Here is a 23,573-nt window from a genome sequence, read left to right on the forward strand (position 1 = left end):
TTCTGCGAGCCTGATCTGCATCTCATTTTTGGCAGCCTTGGTTATTATTTGAATCATATATCAATGTGCTGCAGTTGCTTGAATGTCACACAACAATTAACTATTATACTTCTGCTATAGTTACATCGTGGCTCATTTTGGAGATTAGGTAACCACTGTTCCTACAGTTTACATACATTACCTAACTTTAACTGACCCTATGAACAAATGTTGACCGATTGTAAGACCATGTTGAGAACAGACAAACAACAAAACAAATAAAAACACAACAGATTAGCTGGAACATTGACAGGAAGCATAGCTGCATATTTGTGTATATTTGCTTTTGCTACATTCCCCTCTTTGACAGCAGGAAGCAGTATGTAGAATATTAACTGTAACATCTATCGATTCATTGGAGTCATTCACTCGAATGACACCTGCCAATAAAACAAGAAGAAGAACCACAACAGTAAGGATGAAAAAGGCTAAAAGCATGTCATCCAATGGGAGGAGGTGTAGCTGTACTGAATGAAGAGCAATGTCAGTCAAACTCATGCTGCTTCTAAAATATGCCACACAGAGTTTAGTGTGTCACACAGAGGGAAAAGTTACAAACCTGCCAAGCATAAGCTCTTCCAAGCGGCACAGCTCCACCAATGACTGCATTCATACCATCCATTTTCATTGTCATGCTCAATCAATCGCCTCTCTTGCCCTTTTGTGTTTTCACTGATATAATGCAGGCAAATGAACACAAGTAATTTGTGTTTTGAATGATTTCATTTACTTGTGCTGAGCAAGTGAAGCCACATTGAAAACAAATGTGAAATTCTGAGGAAAAGTTGCAGTGCAGGAGCAGGTCAAGCTCGTCTAATAAGCGATGAAAATGTAGCAAGCCTTCATTTCCTGCAGGCACTGTGGATGCAGCACAAGCTGGCCAAGTTTAACACGCTGGCCTTGAAACGTTTCTGTGTGAAAGCATCACAAATAAAGAAACTGTCAGAAGAGTGAATGATGAGGTGGAGGATCTTTTGTTGCCTTTCCATCATTCACTGCCTTTGCTAGCTGTAGACTGTAGAAAAACGTAGAAAGAATAATTTCATTCCAATTCAGCAACTGAATTACGAGCAACCTTTAAGGTGGAATGTTTTCTTGGATGTTACTCAGTGCATGACCTGACTATTCCATTTGTTTTTCCCGGCTCTCTTGCATGACATACGCTTCAGTGATGCACCTATGGAGACTAAACCAGCAGGCGATTAGCATACAGTAGCTTAGCATAAAGACTGGAAGCAGGGGGAATGCATCAGCTTTAATCTGCATACAAACAGAAGTGTAAAAACGACAAGATACTGCTGTGTATTTGTAGTGGGCTTGTATAGACACTCATGCTGGTGTGCTGCTTGTCTTGCATGCATTCTCAGAACTAGAAACTGTGCTTTCACTACATTGGTTCTTCATTTTTATATCAAACTGTATCATATTGATATCATATATCAAGAGTGAATGGCCAAAGCTGACTGGTGCTCACTGTGTTTTATCTGTTGTGTGGAAAATCACAAGTGTCGTGCCTCATCTCACTGCAGGGTCAAACACGACTGACCCTCTGATCGTTTAAAAACTCCCTCCAGGGAGAAAGGGGAGGGAGGAACAAGATGAAGCCACGATGGGAGGCAATTATGCACAAGACAGCTCCCTACATCTTTGTTTATCCTTTTTAATTTGATTCTGTCTCTTTCTCTTGCTCCTTCATTCATCCACCTTTAGGTTTGTGTGTTGGGGGGGTGGGGGTGCACTGCATGACACATGTCAATGTTTGAGACATCAGTGTGAAAACAGGAAATATAGGTAATCACCAAGATGCTGACAGCCTCTGTTGCTTTCTACAATTCATTTTATGTTCTGTGTCACCAGCTGGAATATGGCTGAAATCTGATGCTCCACAGCCAGTTCAGCCATGTGATGCCAGGGGCAAGAAAACATCTACCATTAAGCCAGACCAACTGTTTTTATCGTATGACCTAAACCATGTGGGTGGTGCGCTTTGTGCTCAAATTCATGAGAATTACAACTGCATCAGAATCAGCCTCAGAAGAAATAAGTCGCTTTAGTGACAGTCTGAAATGTTAGGAGTGATCTCCTGTGCCACTCTGTGGAACATGTCGGGGGTTTAAGTCTTTGGCAGACGATGCTGCTCTTCACATGTCTTGGAGGCAGTGGGAGACGTTCAGGGTGCTTACCAACTTGGACAGCATCCTCTTCTCTGTCACCGCCTCCAGAGAGTCCAGCTCAACTCCTCCAATCACTGAGCTGGCCTTTCCAACTAGCTTGTTGAGCTTGTTAACATCTCTTGCTCTCTGGTGCTTGTTGCAGACATTGAAGCTTCTGAGCCTCGGCAGGAAGTAGAGCCGGCTGTGGCCCTTTTTGTAGAGCTCCTCCGTGTTTCCAGCTCATCCAGGTGCTCTCTCAGGTATCTGTAAGAGTGAAGTGAATGCAGTCTGATACAACAGTCCTGAAGGTTATAATGTTCAGCTGTTGTTGAAACTGTTTTAGAGAGGTGTTGGTTCAACTTTTAGAGAAGTGTTTCGGTAGCCCGACTTCTTAAACATCATACAGAAGAGAAAACTGGTTTCCTTAGTCATGATGATGGATGACAGAAACTCAAACTTCTTCATGGAAACACTTGCCCAGGTTGTTGTTGGCTGTTCATGCACATCACAAAGACTTCAGACCTGTCAGGATTAGCGTAGCATGAAAGGTAAAGTCGTTAGTCTCAGCAGTGCATCCATGTATCCAAACAAGGTCAATCCCAAGCTGAAAAGAAAGCTGTTCAATAGATGAAGACACTTTAAGCAGCTTTCTGCACTGCTGTACTGAAACAACTGATGTGATTTCATATTGACATGTTTCACACAGAATGAAGCAAAATGTTGGTGTTATTGGTGTTACATTGCAGCTTTTGTCCTGGTGCATTTTCTCAAAGTGAAGCTGTTTTCTTCTTCTTTATTCCCAGCAGATTTAACGCTGCATTAGCGTATGGTCCTGTCTACAGTTAGTTAGTTAAAGAGAACAAAAACCTTTTGAGGACCTAACTGTTGCCTCATTTCATGTGGATATCTTAACCTGCACTGTTGCTATTACCTAAATCTTTCAAATAAGATAGAAATGAGCAAAAAATTGCATTGTTTACATACTGTATTTAGTAATGTGTGTGTGTGTGTGTGTGTGTGTCATAGAGAGAGAGAGAGAGAGAGAGAGAGAGAGAGAGAGAGAGAGAGAGAGAGAGAGAGAGAGAGAGAGAGAGAAACAGTGATTGATAGTGGATGGGAAGTTGAAGGTAATGAGGCTTAGAAAGACATGTAGTGTAACAAATTGGTATGGAAAGAAAGAAAGAAAGAAAGAAAGAAAGAAAGAAAGAAAGAAAGAAAGAAAGAAAGAAAGAAAGATTGGTGATCTTTCTCTACTTGGTTCCTTCCTCAATTACAGTGTTGATTGTTGGATAGCTTAAATAAGGAATAATTATCTGCCATGTCCTCTAATTGCTTCTCTACACTTTCTCAATTACAATCTAAAAAAAAAAAAAAAAGACGGAAAGACTGAGAAAGAAACCAGGCAAGAAATTGAATGCAAATTAGATTTTCTACAGCATAATAATATGGCATATTCATGAAATATGATGATACAAGAGTGTAAGTCTAGATATCAGAGTGACAGTGCGAAAGCCATGAGAGATGCAAACCCAGAATGCTAAAGCCAGCAAAATGATGCATTGATCATGTCGGCTGAAGGAGCAACAAGTCGTAATGTTGCCTCCGAGCCAGGCTTTTGTTAATTGGCAGGAGCTGTATATCCAATCTGTGTCTTATTTCATTGTTCTTTTTCAAATGCAGGAAGAAAAACATGGATTTGTTTCATCTGAATAATTTGGTTTTAAAGCCCATGTCAACATGTTCAGTTCAGTTCTCCTACATAACGCCTGGTTCAAAAGTCATTTCACTTCACCTCAAATTAGTTTGTTTATGGTACGTATGGCTGTAATGTAATGTACTGTGCTGTATGCAGTCATGCTTTGGTGATTTTAAGACATTTTGAATGATGTCTATGCATAAAGACAAGCAAACAGGTTTTTGTCAGAGGTTCACTCTCACTTATTGAATTCAGTTTAATTTTTTCCTAATTTTCAATTTTTATTCAATTCAATATTCCTTTATTAGTTCCACAAGGGGAAATTCCAAATTTATTATTTATTTACAACTCTATTCACATGTATGTTTATTTTCATTTTCTCTATATGACAAATTTTGCCCTGTACATTCTGCAGCCATCAGGAAACACAAATATAACGTGTTGACTTGTTGGCTGAAGAACATTTGGAGTTTGTGCCACAGTTCACTCATTTGTGTTGACTGAAGACTCAAGAGATAAAACATGAAGAAAAACTAAAAGGGGGAATTCAGTGACAACATCTTTATCTGACATTTTCATTTCCCCTGAGAATTCCTTTTTGATGAGATAGCTGAGAGCTGCAATCTCGCATCAGATGTGTGTGTTGGTGGAAAAACCTTGTGTGTGTGTGTGTGTGCGTGCATGCATGCATGTGTGTAAGCTCTCTAATAATAGTTCTCTTGCATCCAGCAAAATTTGATAACATTTGGTCTGACATATTTTGGTGTGTGTGTGTGTGTGTGTGTGTGTGTGTGTGTGTGTGTGTGTGTGTGTGTGTGTGTGTGTGTGTGTGTGTGTGTGAGCATGCCTGTCACTCATCAGGCCGTTGGGGAATAGGATGGAGAGTAGGATCCATCTGGTTTCAGTGGATGCATGCAATGAATCAAAATTCACATCATTACCCGAAAAATTGCCTGTATCTCACTTACAGGGGGACCAACATGCAAGCATCAGAATTTTTTAATCAAGACTGGAGCTCCCCTCGATGAAAATTTCATGGAAAGGGAAATTGTGTGTGTGTGTTTGTGTGCGCGCGCTGCAGTGTTTGTCAGCTCAGCTGTCTGTCTGATGTTGGGAATGATTTCACCTCCCACAACACGACATCTGAGGTCTTGATCAGCCTCCCTCTTTTCTCCCTCTTTTGTCACACACAGATATCAAAAGATGTCACGTTGTACATGACAAACAATGCAAATCAAATAAGACAATATCACAAGCGTGACTTCCCTTCAGCGCTCTGAATTTGACTCTGACGATTTCATACATTTTTGAGCAGCATTAATGCCTGGGGTGCAAACCCTTTTTGAAGCTTCAGCCTCCCTTTTTTCCAGCCCTCACTTGCACCTTTTTGGACTTAAAAATGAACTACAATGAAAACTGCTGTCCTGGCTTTTGTTTTTGGCTGTGTGTCTGTTGGAATGATGAAACCTGTGATGGTATTGCAGGGACTTCTGGCCACTGACTGAATTGTCATTGTTTCAAGTTTTCTAGCCATTGCATGTCTAAATCCCATTCATGAATTGAATCAGACTGGAGCTAGAGTCAGCCAGCAAACTAAACCAAAAGCCATTTATTTACATTTAAGATAGTCAAGAAAGCTTATCATTTTCTTTAAGAAATAATCTGTTCTGTATAACCTGACCCATGTTTCCGAGACAGATTTTGGGGAAACTCTTTATTTTACCTCTGTCTTGACCACATCATGAATAGTGAGGAGCTTCCAGCACGCTGCCTTTCCCTCCTCATAAGCGATTTACCAAAGCTAAGCATAGGGAAAAAAATGTAACAGCAGTTTAGTGTTCATGTTGTTCATGGTTGAATTTAACGTTCAATCACTGAAGCACTGCATGTGTTTTGTGAATTTCAGAACACATCAGAGACCTTTTCTACTTACATGGTTTTCAGCTGTTCTGTGTAGTTAGGTGGCGTGCTTTGGCTTTCATGAATATATTGATGCTGTGTTCCTACTCCTGCTGCACTCTTACACTGTGCTCACGTAACTTTTGATGTTACTGCACACATACTGCCAGGTTAGCAGCAGTTGTGCTATAGACACTACTAGCGACTGAACACAAAACTGAGGTTTATTATTTATTTATTATTTATTCATTTATTTTTATTTTCTAGCTTGGGGGTGTGGAGTTTGAAAGACATTGGCACTTGCTGAGCAAGAAGCATCCAACAAAATTATGCTTGAGTTACTTGAACTTGATCCATACTAGGGGTGGTTGTGGCTCAGGAGGTAGAGCGGCTGTCTGCCAATTAGGAGGTCAGTGGTTTGATCCCTGGCCTCGGCAGTCCACATGCCGAAGTATTCTTGGGCACGATACTGAACCCCAGAAACTAATGTGAATTCATAATAATTCTAAATTAATAAAAAAAAATCATAATTATTCAACAACCACATTACTGTGCTGATGATGGCAAGTGTCCTTTTACCATCATACGGTGCTACAGGACACACATTTTCTTCATGTTTTTAGCAAGCAGTCACTTTGATAGATAAACACACTCTGATATTGACTAATGATGAATGAACTGATGAACTAACTAATGAATGAACTCTTATTTCTTAAGAGCTTCGTTACCACCAGGTACTATGAGTCAACCATGACTTACTGTGAAACCTGAAGTAAACGAACAAAAAACAACTGCTCATCTCTGGTGAACTCAGCCTCAGAGAGATGGAGCTTCCTGAGCAGCGCTGGCACTGAGTCAAGAACTTAAAAACTAAAGCAAGCGTGTTCTTTGCTGCCTCGGTGAATTAGGGCTCATTTGCTAATGCTTAAACCAGGATCCCTCTGGCAAACCTGAGGATAAGTCTCACCCCCTGTTGTACTGCAGTACATGGAGAGGATGCAGCCGGTCTTCTCTCTTCTATATTTCCTGTCTTCTGTTTTCTCGTACTGTCTTTCACACTCTCAGAAGCTGTCTAATACTTTATGTGGTCTGAGGTTGGAGTGGCAGCCCGACACGTGGCCATGGAGAGCCATCAGACTCAGAGAGGGTGATAAAAAGAAAAAAAAAACTCTCCATCACAGGCTTCACTGTGAACGGCTGGGTCTTTGATGCAACATTAGGCAGCTGCTGCAGTGAGCAGAGGGAGGGATGTGTGAGAGAGCAAAAGCAGTGTCAGGGTGTGTGCATGTGACCGCATGTATGTTTTGGTTAGTGTGTGTTAGACCTGTGCTGGACTAGAAATGAATTGTTTTACAACCTAGACCTCATTTTTATAGCTACAACCACAATTCACCTCCGTAATATGACACTATTTTACACTTTAGCTGCTTTATAGAAACAGGGTCATCATTAGTATCTGCAGTCAAATTATTTAGACTTTCTGTATTTGTTAAAACTTCATTAATTGAGATTCAACACTTCATGAACAAGTGTTCAAGTGCTCATTGGAATGAACCCCCAACAGGTGTTTAGTACTAATCTTTAACATCAAATCTTAAAACTAACTGATATGCAGTATGTTTGGATGGAAACCCAGCTACTGTTTGAAGCAGCAACAGGCAGAGTGTGCCACTGAACAGAAGTCAGAGCACTGATGTACGTGCTGAAGTGCAGTTGACTCAGCAAAGTGATTTACAATGTCCTCTTACTGAACTGACTGAAATTATCACCTGAGTCTGCACTTCCCAGAGCTCTGCTGAGTGCTTTCAGCTCAATATTTTGGTGTCATGGCCCTGCAACTTTACTGTTTTGGTTCAGCATTCTCAGCAACACTGTTTTCAGCTGCAGCAGCAGGCAGTTGTTTTTCATAAAAAAGAAAAAGGCAAAAAGAGAGTGAGAGGGAGTGAGTGCATATTAGGCGTGCATTTGTTGGCTGGCCAGAAACATGACTGAACTTATGCCAGTGCCAATGTAGTCATAGAAACACTGAATTCAGGTTGTTTCTTTGACAGTTTAAAGATGTAGAAAATGTCATAAATAAACATAAATGGGAGATGGCTGCATTTATATAGCGACAACAATGGCAGTAGGCTACCATTGGTCAACCATCGGAAGCAATTTGGGGTTCCGTGTCTTGTCACAAGACACTTCGACATGTGGACAGGAGGAGTGGGGGATTGAACCGACAACCCTGCGTTCAGTGGATCACCTGCTCAACATGAGCCACAGCTGGTTTGATCACCTTCCATGAAGCAATGTGTAAAATCAGCAAAACACACAAATACTGTACACAGGAAGATGAACAGAACCAGCAGATAACACATTGTACACTGTAGATAATGTGGGATAAATGAGAGCCCCATTCTGCTGTATGTGTTTATCTGTGCGGTCTCATCAGGTTCTAGTGAAGACGAGCGGGTCTTCATTCTTGTTTGCTCAGTGTGGGTATTGCAGGCCTATAAAACCCCAGGCAGCGCAATATCAACACATTTCACAGAGTGTAATTAACTCACATGTGCATATTAAAACACATCTCATACATACACCCCCAGCTGTTTGGCTCAGCAGGCTACTCGCCAGTGAAAGATCCAGCTCCTCAGTCTGGCATTAAAGTGACTTCTTGTAAGAAAATTATCTCATCATTTATGTTAACAGACCAAATCTGATTCTGAAATAGCCTGGATATTTCCCCCTGAGGAGTGTGAACAAAGCAACATTCTAATCCACGTTTTATCTCATTATATTTAAACACAAATATGAATCAGTGCTAGCGGCCCTTTGAGGCTGTAATGAGCACCAGTCCCTACAAATTCAAATTGTACAAATTGGACAAATTTTAGATCAAAATCAATTCACTAGGGAATCGCTGCCACCAGTGGACTTACTTGTGTAGGCAAAGTGAATTCATGTGGTGCTTTCATATAAAGAAGTCTGATAGAAATTTACGCTACTGACCAATTGCAGTTGCAGAGTTGCGTCCAAAATGGAGAAAGCTATTGTTTCTGATTGCACAGGACTGCAGAAATGAATTTTGCTGACACTTTTCAGTGTGACAGTGTGCACCAAGATGTAATCTGTCAACATCAGGTTTCCTTCCTGCACTGTACTTTAGCTCAATTCTGCTTTGATTAGAGCTGAATACTTCAATAAGCATGCTAACATGCTTTGAGAATATCATCATGGTGACATCACGCAACATTAAACATCTCATTTAGAAGAGGTGAAGTGCTTTATATATCCAAATAGTACTTTGTGTTGCAATAGCTGCAATAGCAACATCTATTTGTGTTGCAATAGTTGCAATTGCAACATCCATCCATCCATTTTCTATACCGCGTATCCCTTTCAGAGTTGCGGGGGGTGCTGGAGCCTATCCCAGCCATCAGCGGGCGAGAGGCGGGGTACACCCTGGCCTGGACTGGTCGCCAGTCGATCACAGGGCACAAACAAACAACCAGGTCTGTGGGAGGAAGCCGGAGTACCCGGAGAAAATCCACGCATGCACGGAAAGAACCTGCAATACCCACGTGATTGTCACAAATCATACATCATTAATGTTTACAAATTGCAGCAGCCTGGTCTATGTTTCTGGTAGCTGAAGTAATAATGTGGTGTGCTCATGTCTTGTACAAACCTTCGATTTTCATAGTAAGCTAATAGAACAGCAGCATTTCTAATGGAGGAATCAAACCCTCATTTTGAACGTGAGCACTTGCTTATTGTTGCTCAATGCTCAAGCTTATTGATCTTAACTGCTTGTGAGAGCACCAAAGATGGATAAAAGAAAATAAAGACTGGAATTTTGTGAGATGAATCAGAATTTTTACCTCAGCACAGAAGCATACATCAGCAAGTAACAGAGGAAAAACCGTCAAAGAGAATTCACTGGAAGGCCAGCCCACACACACACACACACACACACACACACACACACACACACACACACACACACGTGTAAATCCCTCTATCCCAGCAGGAGTCCATGCTCTGAAGTTGTGTAGATCATGTAGATTCCCCGCTCCTCACAGCTGTAACAACATATGGAGCTGCGTTTGCCAGCTAACATGGAGCATGTCATTAAACAGCATTATTAAAATCTAGTACAACAGCGGGGTGTCAATGAGAAGCTTGGCTTGCACAGGCTGATTGCTACATTAATTATGTGGGGGTTTTTTTTAGTCAACTTTTTTTTTTTTCAATGGAAAATGCATGCTGTCAGTTTGGCATTTTCGTGTTAGAGGTTACATGATGAATATGGTTTACTCATCTCAAAATTGACTAATTAGGTTTTAGGGTGTGGGAGGTTTGTATGTGGATGTTTGTGTAATGTAATGTGGTACAATCAGGGCAGCAGGTGGAACAGCGGGTCGTCACATCAAAGTCATTTGTGTCACACTAATGCAAACATAAATACATGAAGTGAGTTCAAGCTAGCATGTAGCAAACTGCTCGGCCTAGCCAGAGCCAGAGCCAGGAATTATCTAGGACCATTTAGAGTGTTTTTTAGACGAATCTTTTTTTTCCCATTTATCTGATAACTGTCTTGAAGGGAGTGTCATGTGATGATTGGCAGCTAACTCTAACCTGCGAGTGAGTGGGACAGGTGTATGGGCGGGACCTTGATTGTCTGACTTGCATGCATGGTTTACTGCTTTTTAAAAAAGTCACGCTTTTTGGATTCATCTCTTGATTTTCCTCATTGAATGAACTGAAGTGAACAGAGCATTTCCAGGTTGTCTGCTGTCTTTGTAGAAAGATCCTGAATATTCAGTCCCCGAGTACAACTGTCCTCTGTTCTGTCTCCAGTACTGAAAAGGTTTATACATTATGTTGCACAAATTAAATTAGGATAGAGTGAACCTGCCTCCCTGCACGCGGTGAGTGGGTAATAATCTATGCTGAAATTTCTGTTGGAGTCATTTGGCTCAGTGTCCACAGTCATTTAATTGGTGGAAGAAATTCCCTCTAGATAGATGTGATAGATGGAAGCCATTACAGGTCCACCAATTACAGCAGGGTTACGGAGACGGAAAAAGTAAAACAGTGCACAAGGTGTACAGAAAACATGCATGAAGTGAGACAAACATTCACAGTCAATTTAACTGAAAATGGTTACGCTGATTGTCCTGCAGTTTGTCTTGGTGACACTGGTGCAGGGATATTTTGACAAGTTGAGACCCTGACAGACATGGAACAAGGAGAGCAGACGTCAGTACACCTACAGAGGACCATTACAACAAATACAAGTATGACTGGAGGGTTGGCAGATCAATCCTTGAGACTGGCGAGATAAATCTGGGTGGTGGCACCTGCCCCTCCTTAATGACCACCACTGAGGTGCCCTTGAGCAAGGCCCTTGATCCCAGCTCTGTGACCGGCAGATCAAACTGAGGTTAAATTGAGCATTTTCCAGGTGTGAATGTGTCACTGTCTGAATGGGATCAGGGCGTTCCTGAACAGCAAAGTACTCCACAGCTGTGTGCACTGAAGAGATGTTTTACAGTACAGAAAGTGTGGTTTGAGGCCAGCTGTACATAAAGACGTTCTAATAGATGATGCCCTTAGGATAAAAGCAGATACTGTACATGCAATGAACAAGGACTGAATGGCACATCCTCAAAAGGAAATATCAGTCTGTGCAAATCAGAGTTTGAGGGAGTCTGAATATCTGGATTTGCTTTACAGATAATAATGTTTTTGAATGTTACTGGAAACGCAGGATTTCTTTAACAAAAACACGAGAGAAGCAGATACAATAATTTCCCTCCTCATGAGAGGTCAATATCAGCAGCAGTTCCTTTCAGCATTGGCTTCACCCTCACTGAATAGTTGGAAACGTGTCAGTTATCACATGGTTGAAACTGTCAAATTGTATCCTCTCAGAATAAAAAGAGCTGGGGATGCCTGATGGAGCCATGTTGTTGTTGTTTACAGTACGATTTATGTGACTGATTCTGGCAAGGGATCCGGTAATATAAGATTTTTCTTCTCCCTGCTCCTTTTTAATCATAGAATGTGTATTTGGTTGTTACGTATTGGAGCTTGAAGTTTGAGTGGAGCTTTGTGTTGGAAGAAGAATGACTACAAAATAAATGTCCTTGATAGAAATGTACTGTTGCTGGCATATCACAAAACACCATTTAAAGTCTACATTATGGGTATCTAATTTGTGTATTTTCATTTAATTGTTGATATTGCCACATAATCCAGCTGCTGTTCATGGAGCAGAATGCTCACATAATTTGTTGACGACACAATCCACACAGTGTTCGTTTCACAAGAGTTGTTAAAGGACAAACACCTGTCTACCTTTCCTCCTCTCCCTCACATGTTCCCTCTTCAGACTTCATGATCCCTCATCTAGCCCCTCAGTCCCTGTCAAAACACTTACATTCACTGTCCTTTGTGGCGCAAGAAGAGAAGAGAGGTGCCAACGTTTTATTCACTTCCATATATTCAGTTTGACAACATCATGCAGCCTGAACTTTGACCTCTCTCTCTCTCTGACAAGAAACGCGTATGAATCCCTCGTCGCTGAGGAGACAAACTGAAAATCCTTGACAGATATGAGAGAGACGGAGAGAAAGGGATGGGGGGAGGGGGGGAGAGGGAGTAAAGAGGTTTGACAGAATAAGAGCATACCTGGGGAGCATGAGCAGCTTACGAACAGACGCCTGCTGCACTTCAGACTACTGTTGCATGCTGATAGATCAGGAGTAAATTGAAAAATGAGGTCAAAGGAGGTCAAATAGGATATATATTCATTAAAAAAAAAAAGAAGAAAGATTACATTTGACTGATACAGGAGTACAAATACTCCTTGCATGCTGTCCCTGTTCCTAAGCCTTTTCAACCTCGAGTGTCAACAGTCCAACATCAGAAAATTGGTAAGACAAATTAAATACATATATCTTGCACCTGATGAGTAAAGAAATGGTTTGAAATGACTAGAATTAAAGTGTCTAACTGTATTTGCTGGATGTTACTGTTCAAAAAACGCACTTTAGTTGCAACTAATGAACATAAAATGGCAATAATATACTGAACAATGTATTTTAAGGTTAAAGCTCTTCTTTAGTCAGTGACTCTGAGAAAGAGCAAAGAGCAATGAGCAAGTTGTCAACGCTGCTTTTTGTTGCAGTTTTAAATCTTGTTCATTCAAACACTCCTCAGTGTTCTCTACCATACAGGTAAGGTTCGCCGTTCATTTGTCATTTGCTCTGAACATTTTCACCTTACAACCTCCTGACGTATGGCAGTGCTCCTAACTGCTTGCTGAATGCCTAAATGTGACAATTTGAGCCAAATGATTTACAGGCTTTTAGATTAATTCTTGCAATAATCACAGAGGCTGTAAATATTAATTCCCAAATGGATGTTTTTGCATTTGATGAATCCCAACCAAAATCATTTCTCACCTCCTGAGGCGTCCTGGCCCCGAGACAAAAACAAAAGCTGTGAATGAATCATGAGATTTTTGATGAATATGACCAAAACAACTAAAACAGTCAGCTTATGAAAAATAGCAATCTAATAAGATGCAAACATGGAAAGAGAATATTAACAACCCACTAATGCTCACAGCAACAGCTCCTGATCCTGATTCGGAATCCAGCCAGGTGTCCTGTGAGCACATGAATATTCAGTAAATACAACTCATCCCCCAAATCCTCTGGTGACAGTTTAATTTGCTCATTGTGCATGCAGGATAGACTGATTTTAGCATTCTAAGTGATAGATAGCCAGACAGGGTACTTTATTAATCCCAATGGGAAATTGTGATGAAGTCAGCCTGTGATGTAATTTTAAATAGAAAGATGTCTTAAAAAATACCCTCCGATGATAGATGAGAGGCATAAAATTAAAATGAATTTTTTGGGACTCTTTGAAAGTTTGACTTATTTGCTCACGTTGATAAAATACTGCATAGACTTTGTGATGTTGTGGCCAAATATATGTAGACACCCAGACAATGCTGAACATGTCAGTTAAACAGAGACATTTTGCAAAGTAAAGGTAAGATATTTGTCAAGGTAAGCTACATATGTGGCAAACATCATCAAATGATTATGCTGCAAGCAAGTACATGACGTACAAGCACAGAAGTATGCTAAGACACTTGCTGTACAAGAAGTCTTACTTTTGCCTAAACCTAAATAACTTACGACAGTTTCACAACATTAACCATGTGACGATGAAGGTCCAGCAAGGGGAAATAATAGATGTATTTACAAAAAAAACACAGAAAACATCACAATGATATGAGAATACAGTTTGGCTCTTGAATAAATCAATAAAAACCACAATATAGACATGTGTGGAGGGAAGTGTCAGGGACTGGGCTGCCTGATCTGAACTGATCAAACTGTTGATGTTGATGGCTGCTCATATCGGAGGAATTAGTAGTGGAAGGTGTCTGTAAATCTTCTGGTGAATCACCTTAACTAGTTGTCCTTCCCAGCATTGGTCTCAGGCTGGACGTTCACCTCTTTACTGGACTTTTACAGGACTTTGATGAGCTGGCATGGTCCGTCAGCAGCATCCTTTTAACCTGGCCCACCAACAGGCGCTGATGGCCCGGACATCCTTTGTCCATCACTGTAAGCTGCTCAAGTTTATCAAGACGCCTGAGTCTGATGTATCATGCTTCCATAGTGTGGAACCCCGTCTCACATGCCAACTCCTCTGGCGTCTTCAAGGGCTGCTGGCTGTGGCTTTGTCTCTTGAAGTAATAGTGGGTAACCATCTCACAATCCAGCACAGAGTCTGCTGGCTGGCCCTGAGTTTCTGTGATGAAGCTCAGTACATCATAGTCCATGTTCCTGGGGGGGCTACCCTGTGACCATTTCTACAGCTGCCAGGCCCAGAGACCACAATGGCCTCATTAAGAGGAACATGTAGCATTACCTCTGGTGTCCTGAACCAGGTGGTCTGATTCAGGCTGAACAGCCGACACTGGACACACCAGGCCAAAATCATTCAGCCTAAGCTTTCAATGGCTGCTGCTGGTGGTCTACAACTATAACATTTTCAGCTTTGTTCTTCATATGTACAATTCCCATGGACACCAGGTGGGACAGGACTGTGGCCAGCTGATGCATAACAGGTCTCACCTCTGTCATGGGAAGACCTTGGTTATTTCTGCTGACCATGTGAGCACCCAGGCTTTGATCCAGGAGTTTGAAGTTATGGCAGATGCGACCTTAATCAAACAAAAAGTCATTCCACCTCTCGATGCTGCAAGTGTCGGATTCAGACAAGCACTTCAGGATGGCACTTTCCTCTCCTGCCTGGTGAGGTTCTTGTTGACCTTGATGGTCTCCACCTGGTGTGTTTCAATGTTGCAAAACCAAAGCCGCCCTCCCTGTGAAGGCTTCCACTTTGAGGCCCTTTCTGAGTGAGCTCCCTTGAAATATCCGGCAGCCGTCTGTGTGGAAGAGGGCGAGCAGAGAGAGAAGGTTTGGTGACAACACGAAAAGTCTGCAGTGCAACATATGTGCAACACTGTGGAAATATTTATTTAGAGGACCACTTTCTTTGAATAGAAAAAATATTCTCAGTCCACTGAAATATTACAACTTTACATGATGAGAACAAAATATATCAAGAACTTGTTGATGTTGAAGATGAAGTATTGGGTCACTCATGGGGGAAAAGTTGAGTGTTTGTGTAAAGATTTTGTGTGTTCACCTGTTTCCTTTCTTACAGCTTTCACTCTTTTTGAGAACTCGCATTGAGTTTTTCTTAAAGACAATATTTTGTCATGCTTGTTACAAACACCTATAAAGTTTTAAGTTTTGCTTCTCTCAATCCAAGTAGTCCCACAGCTTTGTTACACTGGCTCATTTTTAGTTTTCAGTGACTCTTCTTGATAGCGTGGTAAGCTCATTGACCTGCTGTGAAGCCCTGCCCAGAGGATATTGCATGCTACTGCGCACATGTTTGGATTCATTTTGTATAATGTAAGCACTGACACTCCTTTAATCAACTGTAGGTTTATTCATGTCTGCCTGCTCCACCAGTGTCTCACTGAAAACAATACCAATTTGTGTTATTTACTGGTGTACCACAATGTGACAAAACAAAAAATGTGACACAAAAAATTCTTTAAAAAGATTTTCAAAAACTTTCAGAACAAAACAGACAGAGATATTGAGTTTAAATAGTACACTGTGATCATATCACATCGATTAAATTCAGCAAGATCACTGTGATGAGTTCAACAGGGAGTGAAAGAATAAAGAATAAAACCGCCAATGCGTACCAAGCAGAACATCATCAAAGAATGAGCAATCAGATGAGAAATTCACCTTCGCTCATGGGTGCAAGCGTGTGTGTGTGTGTGTGTGTGTGTGTGTGTGTGTGTGTGTGTGTTGGTAGTAACAGCTCGTTGGACCGCCCACTCCCCCTCTGCCGGGCCCCACCTGCGTGCGTCCTCACCGCTGCTGAGGGAAGTCACACACACAGGGTTTTTGGGAGGCGATAGCTGAAGTCTAAGCCCCACATCCAGCGGCTGCCCTGCGTGTTTTGCTGTCCAGCTGTCCAGCGGCACTTCTCCGCCTCCTCTCCGCGGTTTGTTCGCGCAGCTGGGCGAGAAGAAAGGAGGGATGCGCGCAGGGTCCTTGAACGCCACAAAGAAGTTAACGCTCCTGGCAGAAAGAGGACTCTCCTGTTGATTCAGCTCTTCTTCTCCTCGCCCCGCACATTTCAGGAACATTTCAGGAGCACACTTCTCACCTCTATATGGCAAAGTTTCTGGCTGAACTACTGGGATGCACTCTTCCAGACAAGGGCACCCCACCTTTGTTCGAGGTAAGGAAGCCTTAAATGCACTTCATAGACAATGCAGCGTTAGATTGTATGGATTTCTGATCTGGTGCCATAATCTAATAGTAACCCTGAGTTTGCCTTAATGGATAAAAAGGTACAGGCTGTCTGTTCACGCTATGAATTCTCTATGGCAACAGGAGGCTGAGGCTTTGTTCATCAATTTGATTGACAGTTGCTGTGCTGTAAAGCACTTAATTAACAGTGATCCCTGCGGGTTCAGGTTTTAAAATGCTGCTGCTACAGAGCCCTGCCGTTTCATACTGTGACAAGATGCTTATCCAGCGTGCTGCAGGCTGCGGATTAATGCGCATTATTTGCGTCTTTACGCTCACGCAAAATCACTGTAATATTCCTAAAATATCAGCTTATGGTTTATCTCTGGCGCTCATAATGAGTTTGTAATGACCTTGTCTTACTTGTTGGTGTTTTTCTATCTCTTATCATGCGTTGTTGGATTTCGGTCATGATTTTTGCAGAGTGTCCTGCTTCAACATATTTCAGGATTTTTAGGACGAGCAGCGTGTGGTGCCACTAAGCGGTGTGTCGTAAGAAATGGCTGAGACTCAAATGCTGCTCCTATTTGGGTCAGTGTGCCACACACTGTGCCACACACACACGCACACACACTGCACCTGTACTTCCGTGTATGTGCCTGAGGACTGCTTACATATTTTCAACTCTACATGAACTGATGGATGAATCTGCTGTGAAATAGTAACCGGCTTTTATTAGAAGATGTTTTCTGATACAACTTTTTGTCCTTTCAAACGGTGCTCTGTAGGATTCATGTACTACTGAAACCGTGTTGAAAGGTCAGTGAATAGATAAGCAAATTGAAAGGAAATTAATTTTGTGTGTGGAGGATTTCAACTGATCTATTGGCAGAAATGGAATCTAATGTTTTCATGAGTGTATAATCAGCTGAATATCAGAATCGCTGTGTTTCATGAACTTATTTTGCACCACCATGTTTCTACAGTAGCCCAGAATGGACAAGTCACATGTTGGCTTTAGTGAATGCCTTTGGTAGAGGGTGAGGCAGATGCTGGATGTCACTAAATCCTACACAATGGACCTTTAAAACGATAGTGAGCAAAAATTGAGAAAAGTGGTGTTTAGGACATACTGCCAATCTTAATCAACAAGTGTACTCACCTGCTGTTGTAGTGCACTGAAATGTCCTTAAACGATGGTATGACAGTTAGTCAGCAATCTTGGAACCCAACGGCTATTGTATGACAGTGATATATCATCTGGGGGCAACTGGCAATGTGCGGTGAAGCCAGCAGATAGCTGGATAACAGATATCCAGGCCAGGATGTCCTCATCATTGTTTACAGTCTGATAAGCAACTTGAGACACAAAAATGAATATCTGCATATTAAAACATATACATTTTAAAAAAGCGACATCATCGTCAGAAGATAGCCACTAGGTTCCAAGATGTCATCTTGGCTAATGTGTTCCGCCTCCTTTGCTCTCCACAGACAGTTTAACCGCACACTACCAAAGCCTGCTCAAACTTGGACTACAAACCAGAGCCCTTCAGATACTGAAATCTTGTCCTTTGCACACAGATTCTGCATTCACATCCAGACATCTGTTAATATGGATCACACAGTGAGTGTGATCTTTGAACTGAACTGAATGAAGTGATTGACTGATCAAATCGGTAAAGTGATTTGATGAAATCGGTCCTCAATTGTTGTTGCTTTATTGACTAAACTGATGAAAGAAACAGTCAACAGATCAGGTGACAACAGAAATAAGCCTTGGTTGCAGCCCTGCATATAACCTTGAAGGTGCACTAACCTTTATGAGTGTATGAAGTGCTCCACACCACAATGTGTTTTACATGTTCAGAAAGAAGAGCGGCATCTGCAACTGTAGTGTTTTCACCTTGGGGGTGAGGGAGAATTTCTGCTACTCAACATTATGTGGCTTTTCTTTAACTTGCTTGGGAATTGCTGCATGGTTGGATGGATGCAGCCAAAGGAAATTCAGCTTTGTTTTTCAAGATTAGTAACTGACTTTTATCCTTGCAGAGGGAGGATTGGTTTGTAGTTTCAGTAAATCGGAGGCCTCCTACTGCACCGTTGTATCAAAACCCACATCGCACAGCCTCTGACCAGGATTATTCACAGTACAGTGTGGTGTGGGAATCCCATGTGTACGGAAACTGCTCATAAGTTAAACAAAGCAAGACTATACAGCAGTGGATCTGTGCTGTGGGTTAACAGCTGCACTTTAAAACTGTTTATACTCAGTTTAAGTACTAGCAACACTGAGAACTACTTGGATAAGACGGTAACAAAGAAAGATAAATAAACTTTTTTCAGCATCTTTGCTTAGGTTTGAATAGCTGACAGAGAAAGTGTGCTGTGTGTGAAATGCTTCACGATGTGTTTGACATTTTTCATATGTTTTTGAATTCCTTGGTCAACACCTCTCTGTCACATCAGGAAAGGTTTTCATCTCATCATTTATTTAATGAAGCAAAAGGTCACAGTCACAGATTGTTCTTACCAAAGATGGAAGTAACAAGTACGAATGAGCATGATGGGATACAGAAAATAAACAGATTTGATGTGTTGTTGATGTTGCGTAATAATGTGACATTTATGTCTGACCCCACTGATGAAAATATTCTGAAAAGGAAATACAATTTGTATTTGCGTCTGTGATTTTGTCATTGTTTAAAATGAGACCTGACAGGCATTGCATAACACCGGCTCTAAATAAAAAAAAAAACCTTTTAGATTTATTCTCATCACAAACTGTACACCCACAGCATCCATAATCCACCACCACCACCACCACTGATTGTTAATCCATCAGGCATCATCTCAATCTGCCTAACACGCACTGTGTGTGAGTCATGTATTGAAATCATCTCAGAAATGTGTGAGAGGATCATCATCGTAACTTCTGGGAAAATGAAATGATGACCTGCTCTGTTCGGCTTTGGGACAAAGATTAGATTCACAGTTCCATAAAGCCTTATTTCCATTTCCACCTAAAAACATGAATTTATTGAATGGATGCACATTAGGTAGCGGGCAGTGCATCAGGAAGACAACAGTAGAAGCAACTGATCTGAGTTTTCTTTGAGACTGAAAAAAAAAGAAAAGAAACCCCACAGCCATTTCTGTTTGTAATTGTGGCAGCATTGATGATCACTGATTAGTATGTGAGCTATTCTTCATAATATTTCCTTATTAACACATGAAATGTGGATTAAAGTTAACTTTTAATTGATAAGCACTGTTAGCTAATGTCAGCTATCTTAGCTAATGATAGCTAATGTCAGCTATCAGAGCTAATGTTAGCCAGCATCAGCTGTCAGAGCTAATGTTAGCTAATGTCAGATATCATAGCTAATGTTAGTTGATGTCAGCTATCAGAGCTAACATTAGCTAGCGTCAGCTATCATAGCTAATGTTAGCTAATGTCAGCTATCATAGCTAATGTCAGTTGATGTCAGCTATCAGAGCTAACATTAGCTAGCGTCAGCTATCATAGCTAATGTTAGCTAATGTCAGCTATCATAGCTAATGTCAGTTGATGTCAGCTATCAGAGCTAACATTAGCTAATGTCAGCTATCATAGCTAATGTTAGTTAATGTCAGCTAGCAGAGCTAACATTAGTTATCGTCATAGCTAATGTTAGCTAATGTCAGCTATCATAGGTAACGTTAGGTTCTATGTGCAAAACAACAGCACAGAGAAACTTAGTTACAGTTTGCCAATTCCAGGTGAACTCATAGCTGCAGGTGCGCAACATTGTTTGTTTTTGTTTGATATATCAAATGTGGGAAATGATTACTTTGTGCTTTTAGGCTGCTCTAAGCATGAATATTGTAACTGCATGAATAGACATGCATCAAAATCCAGATGGTACCTAACATGAGCTCTGATGGCTGACATTACAGTAGCTAAGCTTAGTACTTGTTCCAGAAGACAGTTGTTTAATATGGCTGACTGTGCTGTTTTGTTGCTAGACTGTAATTAAACTGTGGTAACTGCCTCTGGGAGACACTTTTTTTAAGTTTCCAAAGGAGAAACCAGGGAAAAAATCAGTTAAGGTAAAAAAACAACAACAAAACAACAACCAAAAACAAACATAAGCAACAAAGTTTATTTGCATTTTTCTGTCCACTTTATCATTTTTGGATCAGAACCATCACTCCTGGTACATTTTTACTCTCATGACAACACTGAAGTGGAAGCTTTTCCTTTAATACATGCAGCATCCTGCTGTCTAAAATGGAAGCTTTTGTTTTATCAAACTCGGTCTTCCTCAATTCATTTTGCCCTGCCCACCAACTTTGCCCTGCATCTCTCCTCCTCTGCGTTTCTTTGTCTTGTGCTTGCTTTCATCCTTGCACTTTGCCACATTTCTTCTTTCAACTTCTTTCCCTCTCAGCTGCGAACTTGTCATTCACTCACGTACTGTCTGTTACTGCTGCCAGGCCTCCTCTCTCTCTTTCTTCTCTGCAGCCTTTAAGCGAAGCTTTATTCATGGCGGGGAGCTCATTTTTCAAGCGGTATGTGGTTTTCAAAGGGCAAAGAAAAAGATTAACATCACTGTACTCTCAAGGCCTGTCTGTGCATTTGAAAAGATGCCTGCGCAAATTTCAGAGAAATCCAAAGCAGTGGTTTTCAAGGGAGGAAAGTTTGAGAAAAATGCACGCATGAAGGCCTATTGTGTGCTCAGTGCGTTGCCATGGAAAAGCTGTTCAGTACAAAATCTCAAACCTATATACACACACACACACAAAAGAAAACCAAAATACTTTTTGTGGTAAAAACTGCAAGAAGTTACTTCAAGAAATGCCTGTCTTTGTAAAGCATACACAAGCACACTGTATGCACACAATCACGTGCACAGGCATACATACACATGCTTAAAAAAACACATTGCACCTCTCTGACAAATCCGACATCACTGCACTGTCAAATATAAGGGGGGTGATGTGTTGCATAACTGTCTGTCTGGGTCCAGAGAGGACATCTTTTCTGTGTGTGTGTGCGTGCATGCGTGCGTGTGTGTGTGTGCGCGCGTGCGTGCGTGCGTGTGTGTGTGTGTGTGTGCGTGCGTGTGTATGTTCATGAATTCAAAACACGCAGACACTCAGTGCAACAGGGCATCATGCTCCCTGTAATTAAATTCTAATGCTTCATCTGTTGAGATTAATTTGTTTATGATGTTTATGCCAATAAATATGTTTTTGTAATTATTTGTGACAAATCAAGGCTGTGAGAGCATGTCGTTGAATATGAATCAAGTGGTTATGGGTAAAAAAAAATGGGGGACAGTGGCTGGAATATGAATTGGACACAAAAGAAAAAATCTTTTTGTCCAAAGTTAATTGTTAATTGTTTTCTGCTGCTTGCACTGCACTTGCACGGTCTTTCATATTGCCATAATTTAATGGATTAAAAAAATACTTGATGGTCTTTTGTCAAGAATAAATGAATTTCGGAAATAAGTGAAAATTGGATGATTTGAAATATCATGTAAAGATTGCAAACACTGCAATTTATGTCATTTGTTTTCTTCCCATTGTTCACTTTTCATGACACTTATTCAGAGCTGATCTTGTTCACTTTGATCTGCAATGAACGCTGCTCTTGCAGCAGAAAATATGCGTTTCAATTGATCTTTCATTTAAAAAAAGAAAAAGAAAAAAGAAGCCATATATCCACAATCACACACTTGAAAGAACACACTGGTACAATATATAGCTTGGAAAATGATGAACACTGCAGCTTTGCTAGACAATAGTGTGCTGTGGGTTCAGAGCCAACACAAATATATCTGTGAAGCCAGAAATATCTCACTGCAGCTACAGTTTGTACTTCAAGGCCAAGTGTGACACATGTTAGAGTAAAAAGAATCCTTTGGTGCATCAGCTCTCATGCTACTGCATGCTAATGCAGTAACGTCTTTCATGCTCCCCATGTTCTCTGGTTGTGTGCTATGTTGGTGATGTAGTATTATCAACTTGCTTCTTGTGAGAATTAACTGTACAAAGACTGCTGTAGTGTCATTAGAGTGATTCTATAATATTATAATAGTTTTTCCTACATATTTACACACAATGCATGGAGGAGTCTGGCAACACCACAAACTGCAGCCTCAAGTTGAGTCTCTGTGACAAGGTACCAAATGCTGCTCTTCGCATAACACACCTGAATATCCAATCAGTGTGTTGGTAGTCCAGTTGTAGGTGCCAGAAAGAAGATATTGTTACTTGTGCTACTGATTGTGGTCCCTTTTTTTTTTTTAAATTCAATTATAAGTCCAGCATTGTTGGTGTGATGGTGGAGAATTTTTTTTAGAAGAGCAGTGAAAGGTTTTTGTATTCTGCATGCCTGCTGAACAGGTGTACCGGGGAACAAATTCAGCACTGGGGGTTGGGTGTTGGCTTAGTTGTTTGATTGATTGAGCCCAGTCCTGGAACACACATGCTCCCTGAATGACATAGAGAGGGTCAGTAAAGAGACAGACTGGACCGTCCACTCGTCCACCGATGCGGCGACCCACCAGGGTTTTCCTTGGTATGTCAGAAGCCCAGTACACCACTTCAGCTGAACACTGCATTCAGTGCTCGAGTTTGTCTCTCCTTTTCACCCTGAATGGTCTACTAAGTTGAGAGACGGTATACTTTTCATGATACTGTATATTGGCTTACTTCTGCTGTACCAATACTGTCATGACTTTGGGTGCTGAGTAGGATGCACTTTATGCTCAATCTTTTATATGATTTAAGCACAAAAATCATTAGAGACATGTTACAGCATCTAAGATGGGACGCTAGTGTTAAATTACAGTGACAGAGGAACTATTGTGCAGTACACTGTGGTCCTTTGAAGTTGTACATTGTGCTTGTGAGGAGGTGCCGTACATAAGG

General features: G+C 41.1%; 1 protein-coding gene across 1 annotated transcript in view; it reads left to right on the forward strand.

Moving 5' to 3' along the window:
- The first annotated feature begins 16,204 nt into the window (after positions 1–16,204).
- The window catches only part of rasgef1ba (RasGEF domain family, member 1Ba), a 111,574-nt gene continuing 104,205 nt past the window's right edge, over positions 16,205–23,573 (forward strand). Inside the window, exon 1 of the mRNA XM_070963977.1 lies at positions 16,205–16,638. Coding sequence (XP_070820078.1) covers positions 16,570–16,638 — 69 coding nt within the window. The 5' untranslated portion in view covers positions 16,205–16,569. The remainder of the gene's footprint in view (positions 16,639–23,573) is intronic.

This window comes from Chaetodon trifascialis, chromosome 6, assembly GCF_039877785.1.
Source record: "Chaetodon trifascialis isolate fChaTrf1 chromosome 6, fChaTrf1.hap1, whole genome shotgun sequence".
In the NCBI taxonomy this organism is placed as follows: Eukaryota; Metazoa; Chordata; class Actinopteri; order Chaetodontiformes; family Chaetodontidae; genus Chaetodon; species Chaetodon trifascialis.